Source organism: Cupressus sempervirens, chromosome 9, assembly GCF_028749045.1.
Source record: "Cupressus sempervirens isolate cs-2001-9-10 chromosome 9, ASM2874904v1, whole genome shotgun sequence".
Classification (NCBI taxonomy): domain Eukaryota; kingdom Viridiplantae; phylum Streptophyta; class Pinopsida; order Cupressales; family Cupressaceae; genus Cupressus; species Cupressus sempervirens.
In genome coordinates, this window is record NC_143126.1 from 368,566,318 (window position 1) to 368,584,646 (window position 18,329).

Here is an 18,329-nt window from a genome sequence, read left to right on the forward strand (position 1 = left end):
TCCTCCTTCATTTAAGTGGTGACTAGCTAATGTTGTTGTTGAAGAATTTGTGGTTCTTGCACCTCCTAGCTATGACATCTTGGGCTCTTCTCTATCCTAAGTGAGAATCCCAATTCATTACTTTTCTTGTGCTGGTGAATGCTATGCTTGGTGTTTGTGTATGGAGATGGCTTATGGCAACTTCTTATTTCTTTCCTTGCTCGATATCTTCTTTCCTCCTCCCTCTTTGAATTTGATTCAATATGTATAGATGTTACTTGGATCAGTTGCATCTTTTGGATTGGCGACTCTTAGCTTATCGGTCTTCATTTACTAAGGTTAGTTGATTATTTTGGGAATCTTAGTTTGAGATGTACTTCATATATTAAATTGATTAAATTGTTTGTAATGTTATTATGTTTAGAGTAATTCCTTATTTGTTATGATTATTATTACTTATTATAATGTACATATATTAAACACACATATATATATATATTATTTTCTTATTCCTTAATTAATAAAATTCCAATAAAGTATGAATTTCTTGTGTAGAAAATTACTTTGATTACTTATTACAAAGCTTATTACAGGGCTATCACAGTCCCTCTATGTCAATTTTGCTTGTCCTCGAGCAATTTGACACTTTCCTCTTTTTCCCAAGTGGCATATTCATCTGGTAACCCCTTCCATTTGATTAAGAATTCTCTCGTAGTTCTATTCCTTAGTGTCTTTTCTTGGGTATCAAGAATCACTGAGGGAAATTCTTTGCAGGGTGTTATCTGTTGGTTCAAGACTTTTTTAGTTTGCATACGTGGAACAGATTGTGAATTGACTATTTTTAGGTAATTCTAACTCATAGGCTACTTCTCCAACACTTTTGATTACTTTATATGGCCCATAGAAATGGGCTTTGAGTTTCTCGATCCCATTCTTCTTAATAGATGATTGTTTATAGGGTTGAAGTCACAGGTACACTAGATCTCCTTCCTAGAATAAGTGTTCTACTCTATTCTTATCTGCATAGAGTTTTTGTTGATTTTGTGCAATATGCAAATTTCCCTTCAATTCTTTCATAATATCAATGTTCTTTTGAATAAATTCTTGTGAGCTGCGTACCCTACTCTCTAGGATGATTATACCTCCGAACGTGGTAGCTTCATATCCATATAATGCTTTGAAGGGACTCATCCCTATAGACATGTGATGGGTCTTATTATAACAATATTCTCCTAGGTCTAGCCATTTGATCTTGGCAGTTTGATGTCCCGTGGCATAATTTCTTAGATATCCCTCTATCCATTTATTTACGATCTCCATTTGACCATAGGTTTAAGGGTGATATCTAGTGTTTGGAGTGAGTGAAGTCCCTGCTAGTCTGACTAATTCTTGCCAAAATTTGCTAAGGAATTTGCTGTCTCTTACAATGTTCTTGGGTAAGCCATGAAGATGGAAAATTTCCTTAAGAAATATTTTTGCTATTTGGGGTGCTTTATTCTTTGTAGAGATTGGGAAGAAGTGTGTAAATTTTGTGAGTCTATCCACCACTACATAGATGTCGTCTTTCCCTTGGACCTTAGGAAACTCTGTTATGAAATCCATAGATATACTTTCCCATTTTTGATTTGGGATAGGCAATGGTTGTAGTAGGCCCGCAGGGTGTGATTGCTCGGCTTTATTTTGTTGACAAATTCTACATTCTTATATGTATTTTTGTATGTCTCTTTTTAATCATTTTCATGAGTATTTCTCTCTTATGTGCTTGTATGTTTTGTAATACCCAGGGTGGCCTGCTAAAGGGTTGTCATGGTATTCCTTCATAACTGTCTTTTTCATCTTGGATCTTGGGGTTAAATAGATCCTTCCTTTGTAAAAGAAGATGTCATTGGAGACTTTAAAGTCCCCATTAGATTCCTTTCCTTCCAGTACGTTGGTCGCAAATTGATCCTTGGCATAATTGGTGATTATTTCTTCTTTCCAACCCCCGGAGATGCAAGAAATAGTGCTGATGTGAGGTCCTTCGGATAATGCATCTGCTACTTTGTTATTCACTCCTTTAACATATTCTATGTCAAAATCATAGGCTTGAATCTTGCTTACCCATCTTTGTTGTCTGTCATTTAGATCACTCTGATTTAGAAAGAAGCGTAGGCTGTTATGATCTGTTTTGTCTATCAATTTTCCACAAACTAAACATTGGTGGAATTTTGCCAAGACATGCATTATTGCCAACATCTCTATCATAAATAGAATAATGTCTTTCAGCTTCTATGAGTTTGCAGCTTTCAAAGGCAATAGGATGTTTCCTTTGCATTATACCTTCTCTCGAGGCATCACACTGTAGTTCAAATGGTATAGAGAAATCTGGTATGGCTAATACCGAGCATGAGCTCATAGCAACCTTTAATTGTTCGAAAGCTTGTTGTGCTTTTCTGTCCAAAGTAAAGGTTCCTTTTGTTGGTTCCCAAAACCACAGATTGGAATCCTACGAGCCTTGCCTGCTCGATGTTGGGATATCCAACCGGTTAAGGCCAACTTGACGGGATTGATCAATGTGATCCAAATCCCTTGCGCTTCCGGCTCTGCAAAATCAAGGCGGGTGTACCTGATCTCGGACAACAGCCTTATATCCAAGATGCTTAAAGCAAATCGGTTAAAACACAAATGCAATGAAAGATTTCAAAATGGCAAGAATTATAGAAAGCTTTAAGATTGCAAATTTCGAATTGAGGATAAAAATAAATAATTGTATGAATGTTTTTTGAATAAAAGTGATTATTACAGATGATTGCAACAAATGAATATATTAATTCTTCAATGGAAAGAAATGAAGCAGTTGCTAGCATATGGATTATGAATCAGGTGTAAAAGACGAGTGCTTAATTAGATGGGCAATCATAGTCAATATTATAAGTTGAGACGTACAACTTTATAAAGTTTAATATCTTTAAACTATAAACAATTTTAATAATTATGATGCGATGGATCAATTATATAAACACAATTTTAAATTAGTCTAAAATGCACTTTAACTCTTGCGGAAACAAATTAGACACAAATACGGAAACAATAAAATATTTCACAATATTTATGTTTATCTAATTTAAAATGCAATAATGACCCAGTCCACTTATCCGAATATTAAAATATTTATAGAACATAAATAAAAAACATTTTCAAAGGACACAACTTAATAATAATTTAAACTCCAATAAAAATAAAATAAATACGCTTACAGATTGTGTCGGAAATAAAAATTACATGCAGAGACACTCCTTACGGATGATCCATCCACTACAAATCTATCCGGACCGCATAAAAATTTGCTCACTAATCCACCGTCCACACACTTAGTTCAAAAATTCATCTCTTTACCATTGAAAGAATAAAATATATCATAAAGTATACAATAGGTAAAAATTAAAAATATGAATATGAATATTGTCTCCTAAGTCTCCGTTTTACATCTCATATTTATAGATTTCCAAAGGACGTGGGGCTCTCTTCAAAACATTGCACCCTTTAATAACAAAAAACTAATCACTTTGCTTTTATAAGCTTCAAATATAAGCTTTACCCCATCATCAATATTTTAATTAACGACATATTACTACCAAATCAAATGGTGGAAGCTTATGAACCAAAATATTTATTGAGTTCATAGTATTGTCGGATGTATGGCCTTAGGATCATTCTCCAAAATTGCGTAGGGCTTTCCTCCATTAGGCGTATATGGTGCACCACGATTATTTTCCAATTTCTGGTGGCTCCTTCATCCAAATGCGTATTCACCTGCAACAAAAAACACAGGGTTAGAACAAGCAAATATATTTTTATATTCCTCTTTCCGAAATCCAAGTAAGGGGATGTATTTCGGTGACCATGTTTTCTTTCGTTCCTGATTTGAAACCCTTCATAGATGGCCACAACTATAATATTAATTCATGATATTCCTTAAACCGACGGGGCTTTCATCCAATTTTTAAGCAATTGCGATTGAACTGAAGCTGCCAGCAACTCGTAACTACTTGTTCCAATCACAGTTTTTTGGAGGGAAATGAAGTGTCAGGCCTGAAAACACTCGCAAATCATCATTCAAAAATCTGATGATCATATTGTAGAAATATGATGAATGGTGGAGAGGCTTCATTGAAGACCTGGTATTGATTGTGGCTGCATATTTAATCCAAACTGCTTCTTTGTGCTCAGTCATGAGACTAAGAGGTTCATCTCTCCCGACCTCTTACACGACTGATTTGTTTGGATGCAACTGCCATTTACCAATGAATAATAAATATTCGCTCCTGCCTAAGCAATTAACGGCATCTCAATATTGATAATTTCAATGCTTCCCCAAATGGTCTAACTTTGTTTCAGAATATCAAAGCACGATATTCTTTCAAACATATCTTCCCAGGTGGTTATAATACTTCCTGTCAATGCATACTGGAAACTACGATGTCTCGGTAGATAGCATATAATAAATCCAAATAATTCTAAATCGATGGCTGCTGTAGTTTATCTCAATGTTGCATAGTGGGTTCCTTCATAACAACATATTCACATCTTCTCTGGCTTCTCCACAAGTTTGCTGAGTGTAAATGTTTTGAATGATGACATGGATGCTGTACCAGGATAGCCAAACGCTTAAATGGGTGCTTCACTTATGCTGTTTGTGCCCAACATTATTTGTTTCCAGACATAATTATTGCTGCCTACCCTTGAATAAAATAACACAACTGCAATGATTAGTATGTATTCGCTGGATATTCATTTGCTGTGGTCACCATACTGTGCTACGTGCTGAATCATAAGAATGAAACTGCTTCCCTGATTAATACCTCAACCCAATTCATAAGACATCAATTGTCTATGTATACGACATTCCTGAGGAAGGTTACTGCATATGTCTGAACTATTCATTCTTGCTGATGTTAATCAGTAAATTCTCTTATTTTTATTGTTGTCAATTTTCTCAGACTTCTGCAAACAGGTCCAGCAACCATACGACAAACAGGGCTCAGACACAAATGATTATAAGATGTACTACTTTCTGCTTATGTTTCCAACAGGAATATATGCGGCCACCTTCTCAATCTTCCCCCCTGGCTGCATATTTAGAATAATGCATTGCACAAAAACCCATAAGATTCAGAGATCGGGGACATCTATACCCAATAGCTCATATTGTACATATTGTGGCTTCTTCTCAATTAAAAATTGCTCTTGGTCTTTCCCAAAAATAAATAACAATCTGAGATCTGATGAGAATACATTTGCTTCATCATCCCAATACAGCATTTTACGTCCAAAATTGAAGGACGTTTAAGATTGTTTTGCAAATATGTTTTCAGACTCATGCTTCTTTTCAGGACACCACTAGCAGATTAGGAAACACATTGTGCAGAGAATACTTTGCATAGTATATCTCGAGGTTACTTGTCCTTCAAGTCTAATCAGACAATCTTCAAAAATGCTCAGCCCCACTTTAATACCCGAATCCCTTTTTAAATCTGCTTCTGAGACCTACTGCACTTCTTGAGTCAAAAAGGAAAGCAAGAAATTTAGTGTTCCATCAGTGGCTCTTGCTGAGGACATATGCTCCTTGTGGGCATAATGAGATTCCAGTTATCTCTGGAGGAGTAGACCATGCACCCATGTTTAGCATGATGTACACGAAATTGGGTGGCCCCCAGCCCCCTAAAAAGGAACATTGATTCTTTCCCTGATCAAATACCTGATTCTGATCCTGCAATACTTTGGATCTCATGCATATGATAACAAATTGTTTCTTAGTAAGATTTGATCCATTAGTACATATAAAACAATCATTACATGACATGTGCTTTTCTTGTTGAAGATTAGAATTAACATTTTCCTTAACAATAAGATCATTTGAAAAGAAATAAATTTCATCATCTTTAAATCCAAACATCTGATCTCTTATTTCATTGATCCGATTAATATATGTGGAAGAAATTTTTTCAAAAGAAGGATGATAAAAACTTAAAAACTTCTCCCTAAGCCTATTGTTAACAAATATTACCGTAGGGTCTTCAAGGATATTTACCTCAGTAGGCTGCTCATACTTCTTACCTGTATTAAATGTATTATCTTTATGAGCAATACTTACCAACTCTTCTTCATCAATGCAATCATTGGCATATGACTCTTGTTTAACTTTTGAGAGATCCACGTATACACTATGTTGCTCATTATACAGAAAATCCCTTGAGTCGTGGTCCTGATCAGTCATACAAGCATCCGGATTAGTTCTTTCTGCACAATTTGCTTGATATCCATATGCTAGATGTTGTTCCTCATAACAAAAGGGCTTTGAAGACTGCTCACAATCAGTAACTATTACTCCTCTTTTACCAAAAATCTGATAAAAAATGACAGTTGCAGAATTTTCAGAATCACTCATATGTTTGTACTTGTTGATCATAAGATGAACCTATACACATTTCATCTTCAACTTGCACATAATGAGTTCCAAAACTGTCATCAAGCCTGCTATCTTCATTATAATGCTGATATACTGGAGTCCATAGGAAATCACTTTCAGAAAATAGATTTGGGAACATAGAAAACTTGGGTATACTTCCAGGAGAATTTTCATCTGACATTTTCTCATGTTGTTCTACTTCACTTTCACAAAATATTATGTCTGGATTCTCTATTATTTCACTGCATAAAAGATCTAAAGTGATTTTGTAATCCTCCTTGGATGCATTTTCTTCTTCATGGATGCTCATACTTTCCTCAAGAGATATATAAGAACTGTATTCTTCATTACCTTCTACTAGTTCATCATAAATGGAATCTAAGAATTTTTTGAAATTGTGTCCAAACATATTTGTTTCTATACTTGGACTACAATATTCATCTTCAGTAAACATGTGATCCCTTTGAGAGTTGTATGATCCTTCGGGTTCATTGGTTTCAATCTTATGAAAGTAATATGGATTTGTAGAGAGGGCTGGACTTTCTTGTTCATTGAATGTTTCAAAGGACATTTTTGTTGCATCACTAGTATGCTTTTCTTTGTGTATTAGAAGAAAAATTTGACCTCCTTTCTCAACATACTTTTGATATTCTATATCCAACAAGATCAAAATCTCATCCATACTGAGAGAATCTTCCTCCTTATTTCCAAATTCTTCACAGTCTAATTCCTTACTGGTCTCATCATGGTCGGATTCTTCTTCAATTTGCTCTATATTTGAATCTGAAACATTATGTTCTTGTTTTACTTTAGTATCTTTTGCTTCATCTTTAATACCTTGATCCCATATCTGAAGAAGTTTTACATCAGGGTCCTGTGGAGAGATTCTCAACTTGACAATTCTGTTCAGAAATTCCATGTAAGTCTTATGTTTGATGGAATCTCATGATAAGTATTTAGCATCCTCAAAAACAAATGGGCTGAAGTCTCGCCCTCATATCTTTCTATATTGAAGAATGCATCAAGTAAAGACATATCAGGATCCTCTTCCATGTTGCAACTTTGGTTTTCATATTGTTCATAATACATCTCTTCTTCATGGCTTGCATCATCAAATTCAGATAGGAACCATTGTTCAAATTGCTTCTAGGATGAGATGCATTATGTGGATAGTGATTCATATGCTTGTCTTGCATTGTCCTTCAAAGTCCTAGCAAACAACTTCATCACTTGATCTTCCGAACAAATATCAAAATCTTCTACAAATGTATAGAATGCATCCAAATGTTGAACTGCCGATTCATCCCATTTTCCATGGAACTTTGGTACCAGTTGTGAAAGCTTTGGGGATAACCTGCTAAGTCCATAATCAAAGTTCCTGAAATCCAATGGCTTGATGCCATTTGAAATAAAAGGCTTTCTCTCAAATGATCAATACATTTGAAAGACCATCTACAAATTCCTTCTAAGTCTACTCCCTCAACAGAGTCAGTAATGATTCAGGCACTCCTTTTGTTAAAGTACCAATCAAAATACAATAGAGTCGCCACCTCCAAATAGAGGAAATGAATAATCATCAAGAATTTGAGTTCTTCCTTCCAACAGAGTATAACTCACCTATGGCAAAGATTTAAAGAAGACATACAATGCTCTACAAGATACAATATCTACAAAGCAATTAGATTTGTAAAATAATTACAAAATCGAAATCTTCAAGGAAATTAAAATGCACAATATTAAATGTAGAAAACTTATTAAATATATCAAAATGTTCTAACTCTTACTAGTCTACAATCAGAAACTCTTAAGGTTTGTTTTGCAACTTTCCCGAGTAGATTCACCAATCTGTTGGTTCCCAAAACTGGAGATTGGAATCCTATGAGCCTTGCCTGCTTGATGCTAGGATATCCAACCAGTTAAGGTCAATGTGATCCAAATCCCTTGTGCTTCCGACTCTGCAAAACCGAGGTGGGTGTACCTAATCCTGGACAACAACCTTATATCCAGGATGCTTAAAGTAGATCGGTTAAAACTTATGTCTTTCCCTTCATGTTTGAAGCATATTTCTAGATTGGGTCCATCCATAATGAAATGTCTTGGGGAGTTTATCCAAGGCATTCCTCTTAAACTTATGTCTTTCCCTTCATGTTTGAAGCATATTTCTAGATTGGGTCCATCCATAATGAAACGTCCTAGGGAGTTTATCCAAGGCATTCCTAAGATGGTGTCATTTTGTATGTTTGCTACATAAAAGTTCTAGTTAATCACATGTCCGCCGGTAGTGATTTCCACTTGTGTGACCATCTTTCTACAATGATCTAGGGTGTCGTTTGCCAACTTGACCTTAACCCTTCAAAGTCTTGAGTTTTTATCCTTCTTTTTGCCACCAAATGTTTGCTGATAAAGTCATGAGAAGCTCCTGTATCCACTAGTGCAATTACCTTTTGTCCCTTAAGCATGACTTTAATGTGAAAGGGCCTATTTTCGCCTTGGGATATGACTGCCAATTTTCATTGTTCTAATTCATCCCTTATTGCCTTCTTACTTATTTCGTTGATTTGATTTACTTGTCCTCTTTTACAACGGTGATCTCATCACTAAGGCTCACTACATTTAAAGCATAGATTTTTTTGGATAAACTCTTCCCTTTGAGGGCATTTGTGCCCAATGCTCCATGGTTTGTTACATAGGTAGCATGATTTATCTTGGTTATCCCTTCTGGTACCTTCACTTTGGGGAAATGTTTTGGAAGGGAAGTTCCGGGTTCTTTCCTTATTGTTGGACTCAACCATTTTTGCTTTACTTATGGCTTCTTCCAAATTTTGTGGCTCATGGGGTTTCACCATAGTTTTTGTGGATTCTTTAAGACCTATAAACCATAGAAACGTGAATCAGAATCGGATCGGAATCAGCAAGGCCGAATCGAATCGTGAATCGGCAATGAATCGGCAATGAATCGGTGATGAATCGGCAAATTTGAAAAAACCCTTTAAATTTAAAGATTTTAACAATTTAAAACTTATTTCATGCACCCTTTATTGAATATAACTTAAGCACACTATAACATCATCAAATAGAAGTTAAAACTTAACATACATAAACATGGAACATAAAATCCATCACATACGTAACTATGTTATCTAAAATGTAAATTGTAGGCTAGCTGAAGTAAATAGAAATCAAATGATCATAATGATTTAAATCATAGAATGTATGTAAGATGATCCATAAGACATCAAATCATAAATTTATGTAAGAATCTAAGATGAAGATCCATGAAAGTTTGAAACATATGTCTATCAATGATTCAGTATCAATATCTGTAAACAAAATATAAAAACAAGGCTCCAGCTCAAGCCTCAGGCTCATAGTCATCATCATCCTCAACATCATCCTCAAGCTCGGCTACAGCCTCAGCCTCAGCCTCTGAGTATCCAGTCTGCCTAGTAGCAAGGCGTCTAATGTAGGTCCTAGAGGACTGTCGAGCCATATCTCCCGCATATAAGATGGGCTCACGAATGTCGCTAGGGCCTGTGTCTGTGCGTGCACGTGTGCGTCTACCAATGCCTGAAGAACGTGCTCTAGCTGCCTCAGCCTCTATATCCACCTGGTCAATCCACGCACGGTCTTCCTCAGTGAAGACTGGATCTACAACCTCTGTGAGCCACTCTGATTCTGGATCAATCTCCTCCAGAATGATCGGAGAGGAGTCAGTGCCCAAAATCTGTCTGATCCTAAGACAGAGGTTGTAATGAACGAAGACAAGATCATTCAACCTCTGCACTGTCAACCTGTTTCTCCTCTTCGAGTGGATGTGCTCGAACATGGACCAACTGCGCTCACATCCAGAAGCGTTGCTTGGCTGACTCAGAATACGAATGGCAATTTTTTGAAGTTTTGGGGTTGTGGCCCCAAACATTTGCCACCATCTATTTGAAATAAGGGAAAATAAAAATAATTAGTCTCATTTACAAATTACAAATTACAAGTTAACTCTAAAATTACATAATCAACTTTAAGTTTAGAATCTAGATTCATGAACATTGAATATATTATTTAATTTTTACCTGGCTGTATTGTTTCTCGAGCATCTATGGCTACCCTGCTAGAGAAAAGTGGCCCTTCTTTATTATTGAACTTATCAAGCTCAATAATTGCAGCACTGCTATCCTCATCAGTACTCAACCTCTGGATCACTGTATATAATCCGGTGAGAACCTCCTCATCCGCCTTGAAGTCAGGACGGAAACGAAATGCCGAATTCAAAAAGTAAGCTGCTGCATGGATGGGTCTGTGGAGTTGATTCTGCCATCTCCTATCAATGATGTCCCAAATAGGGGCATACTTCTCCTGCACTCCTGCATACTGAGCTCTAATGGCCTCCTTGGCCCTATCCATGCCCTCATATATGTAGCCCATAGAGGGCTTCTCCCCATCAGCAGTTCGTAGGAGAGATACAAGAGGCTCAGTGGCCTACATATAAAGTAAAACAAAAATTTGAGTCAAAACTTAAACATAGAATAATTCAATAATATAACTTAAGGTAAAACTAAATCATTAAACAATTAGCATAGTAAACTGTAAAATATTAAATGTTAAATTGCAATAAAATTACCTTAAGGATTTCTCTAGCAGGTTTCCAAAAACCATCATCATCAAATATGCAATCCACCACATCTATCCCTGCAGTGGTCGTAGCATAGGAAGATGAAATCCACTCCCACCCAACAAACATGCTCCTCAAATCATCCCTTGATGTCAACAAGGACTGCAAGGTGATGAAATTCAAGGCAAACCTCGTGATCCCTGGACGAGCTAACTCTTTGTCTCCTGTGTACTTCCTCATTGTGCTAAGGACAAATGAATGATTATAAATAAACTTGCATATGTTTTTTGCCCTTTCCACACATGACTTGACCCACTCAAGTTTGCCAATTTCCTCCAACATGAGTTCAAGGCAGTGTGCTGCACAAGGGGACCAAAATATGGTGGGGTGCCTCTCCATCAAAAGTTTGCCTACAACAATTTTAAGATAATTAGAAATTCAAATTTCAAACATGTTAGAACTTAGGAAACTTAGAAATTCTAAGTTAGAATTAGAAAAAGTTCAAAATTCAAATAAATTTATTTTCAAAACTTAAAAAGTTAAAAGTTTACCTGCAGCAACATAAATTGCTGCATTATCCGTCACCACTTGCACCACATGTTGTTCCCCCACCTCTGCTATAACTTCCTCAATAACCTCACAGAAGTATGTGGCGTTTTTTACATGAGCAGAAGCATCAATGGATTTGAGGAACATGGTATATCCTACAAGTAACAAAACAACGAATTATAATTACTATTAGCAATCAACAAATCAAAATTTGAAATAGTCAATCACGATTCAAAATTATGTATGTAGGAAAGTAGAATGATCAATCACCTCCACAGGATACAAGAAAATTGAGGAGTGTTCTTCCCCTCCTATCTGTCCAACCATCAGTCATGATGGTGCAACCCTTTTCGATCCACTCCTTTCGGTTGTCCTCAAGCTCATGCCTCATATCCTCAACCATTTCCTCCAGGAGGTATCCACTCAACTCAGCCTCAGTTGGGGCTTTAAACCCCGGACCACAAATGGTAACTGCATCTATCATGTTCTATCAATAAGGAGTCCTGTCACAAATAGATAATGATATTGATTAGAAATTTAGATGTCAAAAACTAAAATCATAAAACAAGTAGATATAATTAAAGTTTTACTTTTACTTTTAACTTTAACTTTGAAGATAACAAAGAAAAAAGAATCAATTACCTGGCTGCAATAAATGGAATGTTGCAAAAGTACCAGAATTTGCAAATCTTTTTTCTGGCAGCATCATGAATCTCCTTGTTCAAACCCATGCCCTCAAGCGTGGGTTGGGAGCCAGGAGTAGTGCGGGGCACAAAGTAACTATCCATTCTGCTTTTCCGCACTCTAGGCCGCAATAGGTTGGTGTTGGACTCTGTCTCAGTATGAGACCGACTACCACTAACACTCACATGAGCACTAGCACTAGGATGAAAAGGAGGCCTAGAAGAACCCTCTCCAACACAACCTACGGATGCGGAAGTTGATGTAGATGCACTTGCAGATGTAGATGCAGTTGCGGATGTGGGAGCACGGGAGCCAATACCTCTTAACCCTTCAAGTTGCATTTTCTTAGTCAACTTGTCTTGTTCAATTTTTTCTAATGCCACTAAACAAGAGCGTTTTGCCTCAGCGGTTTGTTGAGTGCAAACTGTGACATCATGGCCAAGTATGCCAGCAATGTGGTATTTCAATCTATAGATACCTCCCGAATTTATTTTTTCTTTGCAAAATATACATTTTGTTTGATATTTGGTTCTCCCAGGAAATTCTTCATTATATTTCCAGCATTCATCTTTTTTACCCATTGTGGAAATTGAAAAATGAAAGCAAAGGCTGCTGCAATAAAAAAATTCATGTAAAAAATCAAAGTTTGCAACTAATAAACAAAAACTGCAAAACAACAAACCCTAGTTTGCAATTTAGTAAAAATAAAAAACATTCAAGATTTGCAAATGAACACTAAAAAAATTTAACAAAAAAATGCATACTACACTAATATGCAAAAAAAAAATCAACACTTACCTCTTGCAAATGAGTTGAGGAGTGTTGATATTGACTCCTTAATGCTCCCAATGCAATTTATGGCCTCCCCAAATGGACTTCTGATCTCTTTGGTGCTCTTCCTTCTTGCCGGTTGGAAACCTATGGATTCTCTTTTCTCTTCTTCTCTCTCACTCTTCCTCTCTTCTACTCATACTAAGCAAATAGAAGGCTCTTTAGGGTTATAACAAAGGGGAAAGTCAACTTAGAAAGCAAATAAAACATGTGTTTTTTTAAAAAAATTGAACTTTCTATCCTTGCTGCCGCGGCCGATTTCTGGAGATTCACGATGTCGATTTTGGCGATTTTTGCCATGAATTGCCGATTTTGGCGATTCAGGCGATTCACAAGAAAAAATCGCCACCAGCGATTTTCGATTCCAAAAAAATCAGGAGCCATGAATCTTATCGCGATTTCGGCGATTTCATGGCGATTTTTGGAACTATGCTATAAACATACGTGTGAGTCTCTTTTGGGACAAATTGGGAATCATGATTGAAATTTCTTGGAATTGTTTAACTTATTCGTGTAATGCCCTCTGTTTGCGTAAGGTGTGTTAACTCTTGGAATTACCATTCAATATCTTTCTCATCAAATCTATTCATGAGTTTTTGGGAGAATTCCTCATAAGATTTCACATCTTTATGCCCTAGCTCATGAGATTCACCCTTGGGTCCACCAATGATGTGTTGTTCCCCCCAAAAGAATTATGGCAAATTGGAGGGCTTCTTCTTCTGTTATGGGATTTAGGATAAAGAATGTATTCGACTTTTCTAACCATTGATGGGCTGTCATCTCCCTTGATCCATTAAAGGTTGGGATTGCGACTTTGCTTACTTTACGTTTGAGTTCTTCATTCACATAACCTCTAGGCATTTCTCTTCTATTATCCACACAAAATTCCTTAAAAGAGACTGCTTCTTGGATGTGTGGTTCTAGGGCTGCATAAGCTCTTGCAATATCTTTGGTGTTTGTTAAGGGTTGCTCTACCCCTTCCTCCTCTCTTAGGTTTGTTCTTCTAGGTAGGAATGTAGGTTGTGGTAGATTCGAACTTGAAGTTATATTATTATTTTCAGAATGGATTGAACTAGTTTCCCTCCCCAGGTTTGGTTGGTTTCTTAAATTATTGACTGAGTCTCCCATGTTTTGTAAGGCTTGTAGGAGGCCCTGATTTGATTTCTCCATTTGGTTTAATAGAGTTTGATTAGTTTGGTTAGTTTGCTCCATATATGATCTTACTTCGTTTGCTAAGTTGTTCATTGTAGTTTTCGTTCTCCTTTCGTAAGTTTGCATAAGCCTTTATCCATAGGGTGGTAGAATTATGCCCTGATACCACTGTGATATCCCTTTCTTTTGAATCAAGGATGAACGTGGTACCCTATAACAAATTGTTAGTACAATATAGAAAAATGCATATTAAAATGTTAGAAATATTAAACTGATTAACATCAATCAACTACTTCCCTTGCTAACCCCTCCTAATCCTTTGGAGAGCAACTCTTCTCAAACCACCTAACCCTCTAGTGAGAATTACTTCTTGGTTAGGAAATCGTCATATGAAGAGTGTCCTCCTAAGGGCTTTATTTGGAATCTCTGATTAAGTACTTCACTTGGTAGAGATCCCACCTCTAACCAAGTCTCTGCTCTCTAACATATGCATATGTTTGATCGCTATAATATATATATATATATATATATATATATATATATATATATATATATATATATATATATATATATATATTGTCTCTTTGAGATTCTATATAAATCTCTTATGGGGACTCTAATCCCGACATTCATTACTAAATGTCCTAATCTTTGAGTTACCACTAAGCGAAACTTGACATCACACAATATGATGCCCTGAATTAAAAAGAAAGATCGCTCAATCCCCATTAGAATTATAAGTTCTCATTCTTGTAATATTTCTAAATTAATCATTGCTCAACGGATGTCCAGGTGACTAAAAGATCCCTGATGGATGCCCTTACTGATCTGCTGTAGTTTTTAAATTAATAAACTATATTTTCCTATGATTTCTTTGATGGTCTTTGAGAATAGACAGAAGTTGTAGAAGGTTTTGTTTTTGTTTTGTGTTTTTTGATAGTTTTCACAATAGTAATGAATAATGAACAATAAACATGAAAGAAGATTGAAAATAAATAAGAGCATAGAGCCAAATCAGAATTGCTATAAATCGTACCAGGCAAATTTCTAATTTATAAAGCCAAATAATAAATCCAATGCAGTTCCAAGGAGCTTACATCCAACAATGATGCCAAATTAGATGGTGAATAATGAACATGAATCAAGGATACATCTGAGGCTGAATACAAGCATTCCCTATATTCCACGTGGGGTGTACCTGCTGCAAATGGCGGCCCTAAGACTGCAAGGATCACGTCCCAGCTAAAAGAATCAATCTGCAACGTTGAAACCATAAATCTGCAACCTGAATCCACAATAAAGAATGGCGTACTCTATCCCTGATAGCAACGCACACTGTCTGAAGAATCCAATGCCAGTAACTGCTGAGGGCTACGTCCCAGCCAATCCAGAACCTAGGTTTTGCATCCCAGATGAAGAATTGCTCTCTCAGAGCCAATTCACAAAAACAAGTTTTTCAATATGCAAAAGATAATAAGAAATTAGGTCTCCATCTCCTTATATCCCCTTCCAACTGTAAATCGAACCCTAAAGGGAAATTACACTTTGCCCTTTAAATAAAATATAATAAAATAACATTTTCCCAATTAAAGTCATCCATGCTATAGGAAAAACATTACTTTATTAAAATTCCATAGCTGAAGTCACCAAAAAGTCTACAGATAGTAAAAATTATGTATAATAATTCGAGACCTTTCCAACGAGCTATAACACATAGGTGTACTTGATCAACTGAAGCCAGAATCCCCTTATTACTCCAAAATGGTTATATTATTAACCTTATTTTAATTTATTTAATCACCAACTTAGGAAATATTTAAATATATTAAAATATTTCCCAAATGGTCCCAAAAGGCCCAGAATGACCAATCAAACATGAATCTGACCTTGTCACCTGTCTGTGACTGATGCCGGACAAGATGGGTCAACTGGCAGTCCATCCCTAAAATCTAGGGATTCTCCTAAAAAGTAGGAGACAGCCCCAATCAACCAAAATTGAGTCCCAATGACTCTCCCCTACTGTGTGCACCTCTGAGAGAACTGTCACTGAACTGGGAGTTCCTCCTAAAAAATAGGAATACCTCCCAAAAAATAGGAGATGCAGTCTAAGTCTCCAAAACGTTCGCCAAGGTCTCCAAATGCCTCCTAGACCACTCCTAGTCAATCCCTACAAATTAGGAATCCCTCCTAAATTGTAGGAAACTGTTGTCTATTGCTCCAAACTACTTGGGAAGCTCATGCATGACTCTCAAAGCCCCTGGGTTGGTTCCCTCTATGCTCTGTTGGCCTATGGGAACCAGATAACAGACCAACCCTACTAGAAATGTTGTCACTAAGGAAGGGCAGAAATTGGGGACATGTCAGACATGCCTCTGGATGCTATGTTCCTATTATGAATTACTATGCTTTCTTTTATTGTTTTAATTGGATCACTACTCTTCCCTTCTCTATTACGACATGATTATGTTGGTGTTTGCTAGATTGTTGTTCCCAATCTTGATACGCTACGTACAAATTGTGAGTTGAGTAATAATGTTATTTTCTTGAGTTTAGTATGGACTTTGTTCTTTGTTTCTGTAGAACACAGAGATGGTTGATAAATTTTCAAAAATGGCTCATTTCATACCTTATAAGAAGACATCTGATGCAGTATATGTGGCTGAATTATTCTTTAAAGAAGTGGTGAGATTTCATGTTTTGCCTTAAACTATTGTTTCAGATAGAGATACTAAGTTTATTGTTTATTTCTGGAGAAACACTTATGAAGAAACTGGATATAGATTTGAGGTTTTGTTTTACATTTCATCTGCAAGCAAATGGACAAACTAAAGTTGTGAACAAAAGTTTAGGTAACTTGTTGAGATGTTTAGGTAGAGATAAGCTTGCTAATTGGGATTTGATAGTAGCACAAGGAGAGTTCGCATATAACAATTATGTTAGTAGAAGTACCAAAAAGACAACTTTTGAGATTGTTAATGGATTGAATCTTGAAGCGACTACTGAGTTAAGAGATTTGAATATGGAAATGAAGAGAAGATGCTGAAGTAGAAGAGTTTGCAGATTTTATGAAGATTCTACATGAGGAAGTAAAGAAGAATCTGGTGGAGAGTAATTTAGAGTATAAGCAAAGGGTGGATTAAGGAAGAAGACATAAATCTTTTGAGGTTGTTGATGAAGTTATGGTTCATTTTAAGAAAAACAGATTTCTAGTTGGTACCTACATCAAGATCCTTGTAAAGTTTGGTCCTTGTAAGATCCTTAGAAAGTTTAACCGTGGAAATGATTTTGAAGTTGAATTACTAGAAGACATGGATATTTCACGAATATTCAATATTGTAGACATCTTTCAATATTTTGAATCATATGAGGAATTAAAAGATAACTTAGATTATTCCAAAAGGAAAACAGACAACATTGAGAAGGTTTTAGACAGCATAGTAATTAAGAGTACCAGAGGAAAATACTACATGGAGTATCTAGTTAAGTGGAAAGATAAACCAGTTGAAAACAGTTCCTGGATAACACAAGTTGAGTTGTATCTTTGTGATTCTAATCATAATATCAAGGTTTCCTGATGTGGACATCAATTCTTTACTTACCCCAAGTGTTAGATGCAGGAGCATCTTGGGTCAATGAGCAATCTTGCATCAAGCAAAATTTTGCTTTGTTTTCTTTACTAGTTTGTTGTTCGAGGATAGTCCTTGTTTCATTTGGTTTCAAGTTTAGCGCGGTCGACATCATGTTGAGGATTAATTTTAGATCCTTATCCTATGAGCGCATAAGTTCATGTGCCGTGTGCTTTGAGTTATGGACCTTTTTCTCCAATCATTATTTCCTGTGATTCCATCCAACGTGGCATGTTATTACTTTTAACACAATTTCCTATGATAACATGGTTTCTTGCGCAGTTGGGAGCCAATTCCTTGATCTTGCTTGGACCTACCTTTAAGAGCACGTGAACAATTGATGCCCATTACTAGAGTTTTGGTTTACTCCTCCAAGGTAGGATCTATATTGTAATTAAATGCCTGATTGGCCAACTGGTGGTCTACCTGGCTGTATAAGAACTTGGATTTGTTG

At 36.2% G+C, this 18,329-nt stretch overlaps 3 protein-coding genes across 4 annotated transcripts in view; 1 reads left to right on the plus strand and 2 right to left on the minus strand.

Moving 5' to 3' along the window:
* The window catches only part of CSTF77 (Tetratricopeptide repeat (TPR)-like superfamily protein), a 318,878-nt gene that overhangs the window by 256,569 nt on the left and 43,980 nt on the right, over positions 1 to 18,329 (plus strand). The window lies entirely within an intron of this gene.
* LOC149538828 (uncharacterized) lies at positions 10,361 to 11,394 on the minus strand. The gene is made up of 2 exons (XM_089800151.1): positions 11,043 to 11,394; positions 10,361 to 10,900 (listed from the first exon to the last, which is right to left on the minus strand). Exons 1-2 carry the CDS (start codon positions 11,373 to 11,375, stop codon positions 10,484 to 10,486), a joined length of 750 nt encoding a protein of 249 aa, XP_089656277.1. The 5' UTR covers positions 11,376 to 11,394; the 3' UTR covers positions 10,361 to 10,483.
* Positions 11,565 to 12,104, minus strand: LOC149538829 (uncharacterized). Its single transcript, XM_089800230.1, has 2 exons — positions 11,853 to 12,104; positions 11,565 to 11,737 (listed from the first exon to the last, which is right to left on the minus strand). Exons 1-2 carry the CDS (start codon positions 12,064 to 12,066, stop codon positions 11,565 to 11,567), a joined length of 387 nt encoding a protein of 128 aa, XP_089656356.1. The 5' UTR covers positions 12,067 to 12,104.

What these genes read in the sequence shown, in the direction of transcription:
- LOC149538828 (XM_089800151.1), bottom strand. Translation starts at nt 11,375, where the DNA reads ATGTTGGAGGAAATTGGCAAACTTGAGTGGGTCAAGTCATGTGTGGAA. An exon ending in CTGCTAGAGAAATCCTTAAG is followed by an intron (nt 10,901 to 11,042) that starts GTAATTTTATTG and finishes CTTTATATGTAG; the next exon opens with GCCACTGAGCCTCTTGTATC.
- LOC149538829 (XM_089800230.1), bottom strand. Translation starts at nt 12,066, where the DNA reads ATGATAGATGCAGTTACCATTTGTGGTCCGGGGTTTAAAGCCCCAACT. An exon ending in TTTTCTTGTATCCTGTGGAG is followed by an intron (nt 11,738 to 11,852) that starts GTGATTGATCAT and finishes TGTTACTTGTAG; the next exon opens with GATATACCATGTTCCTCAAA.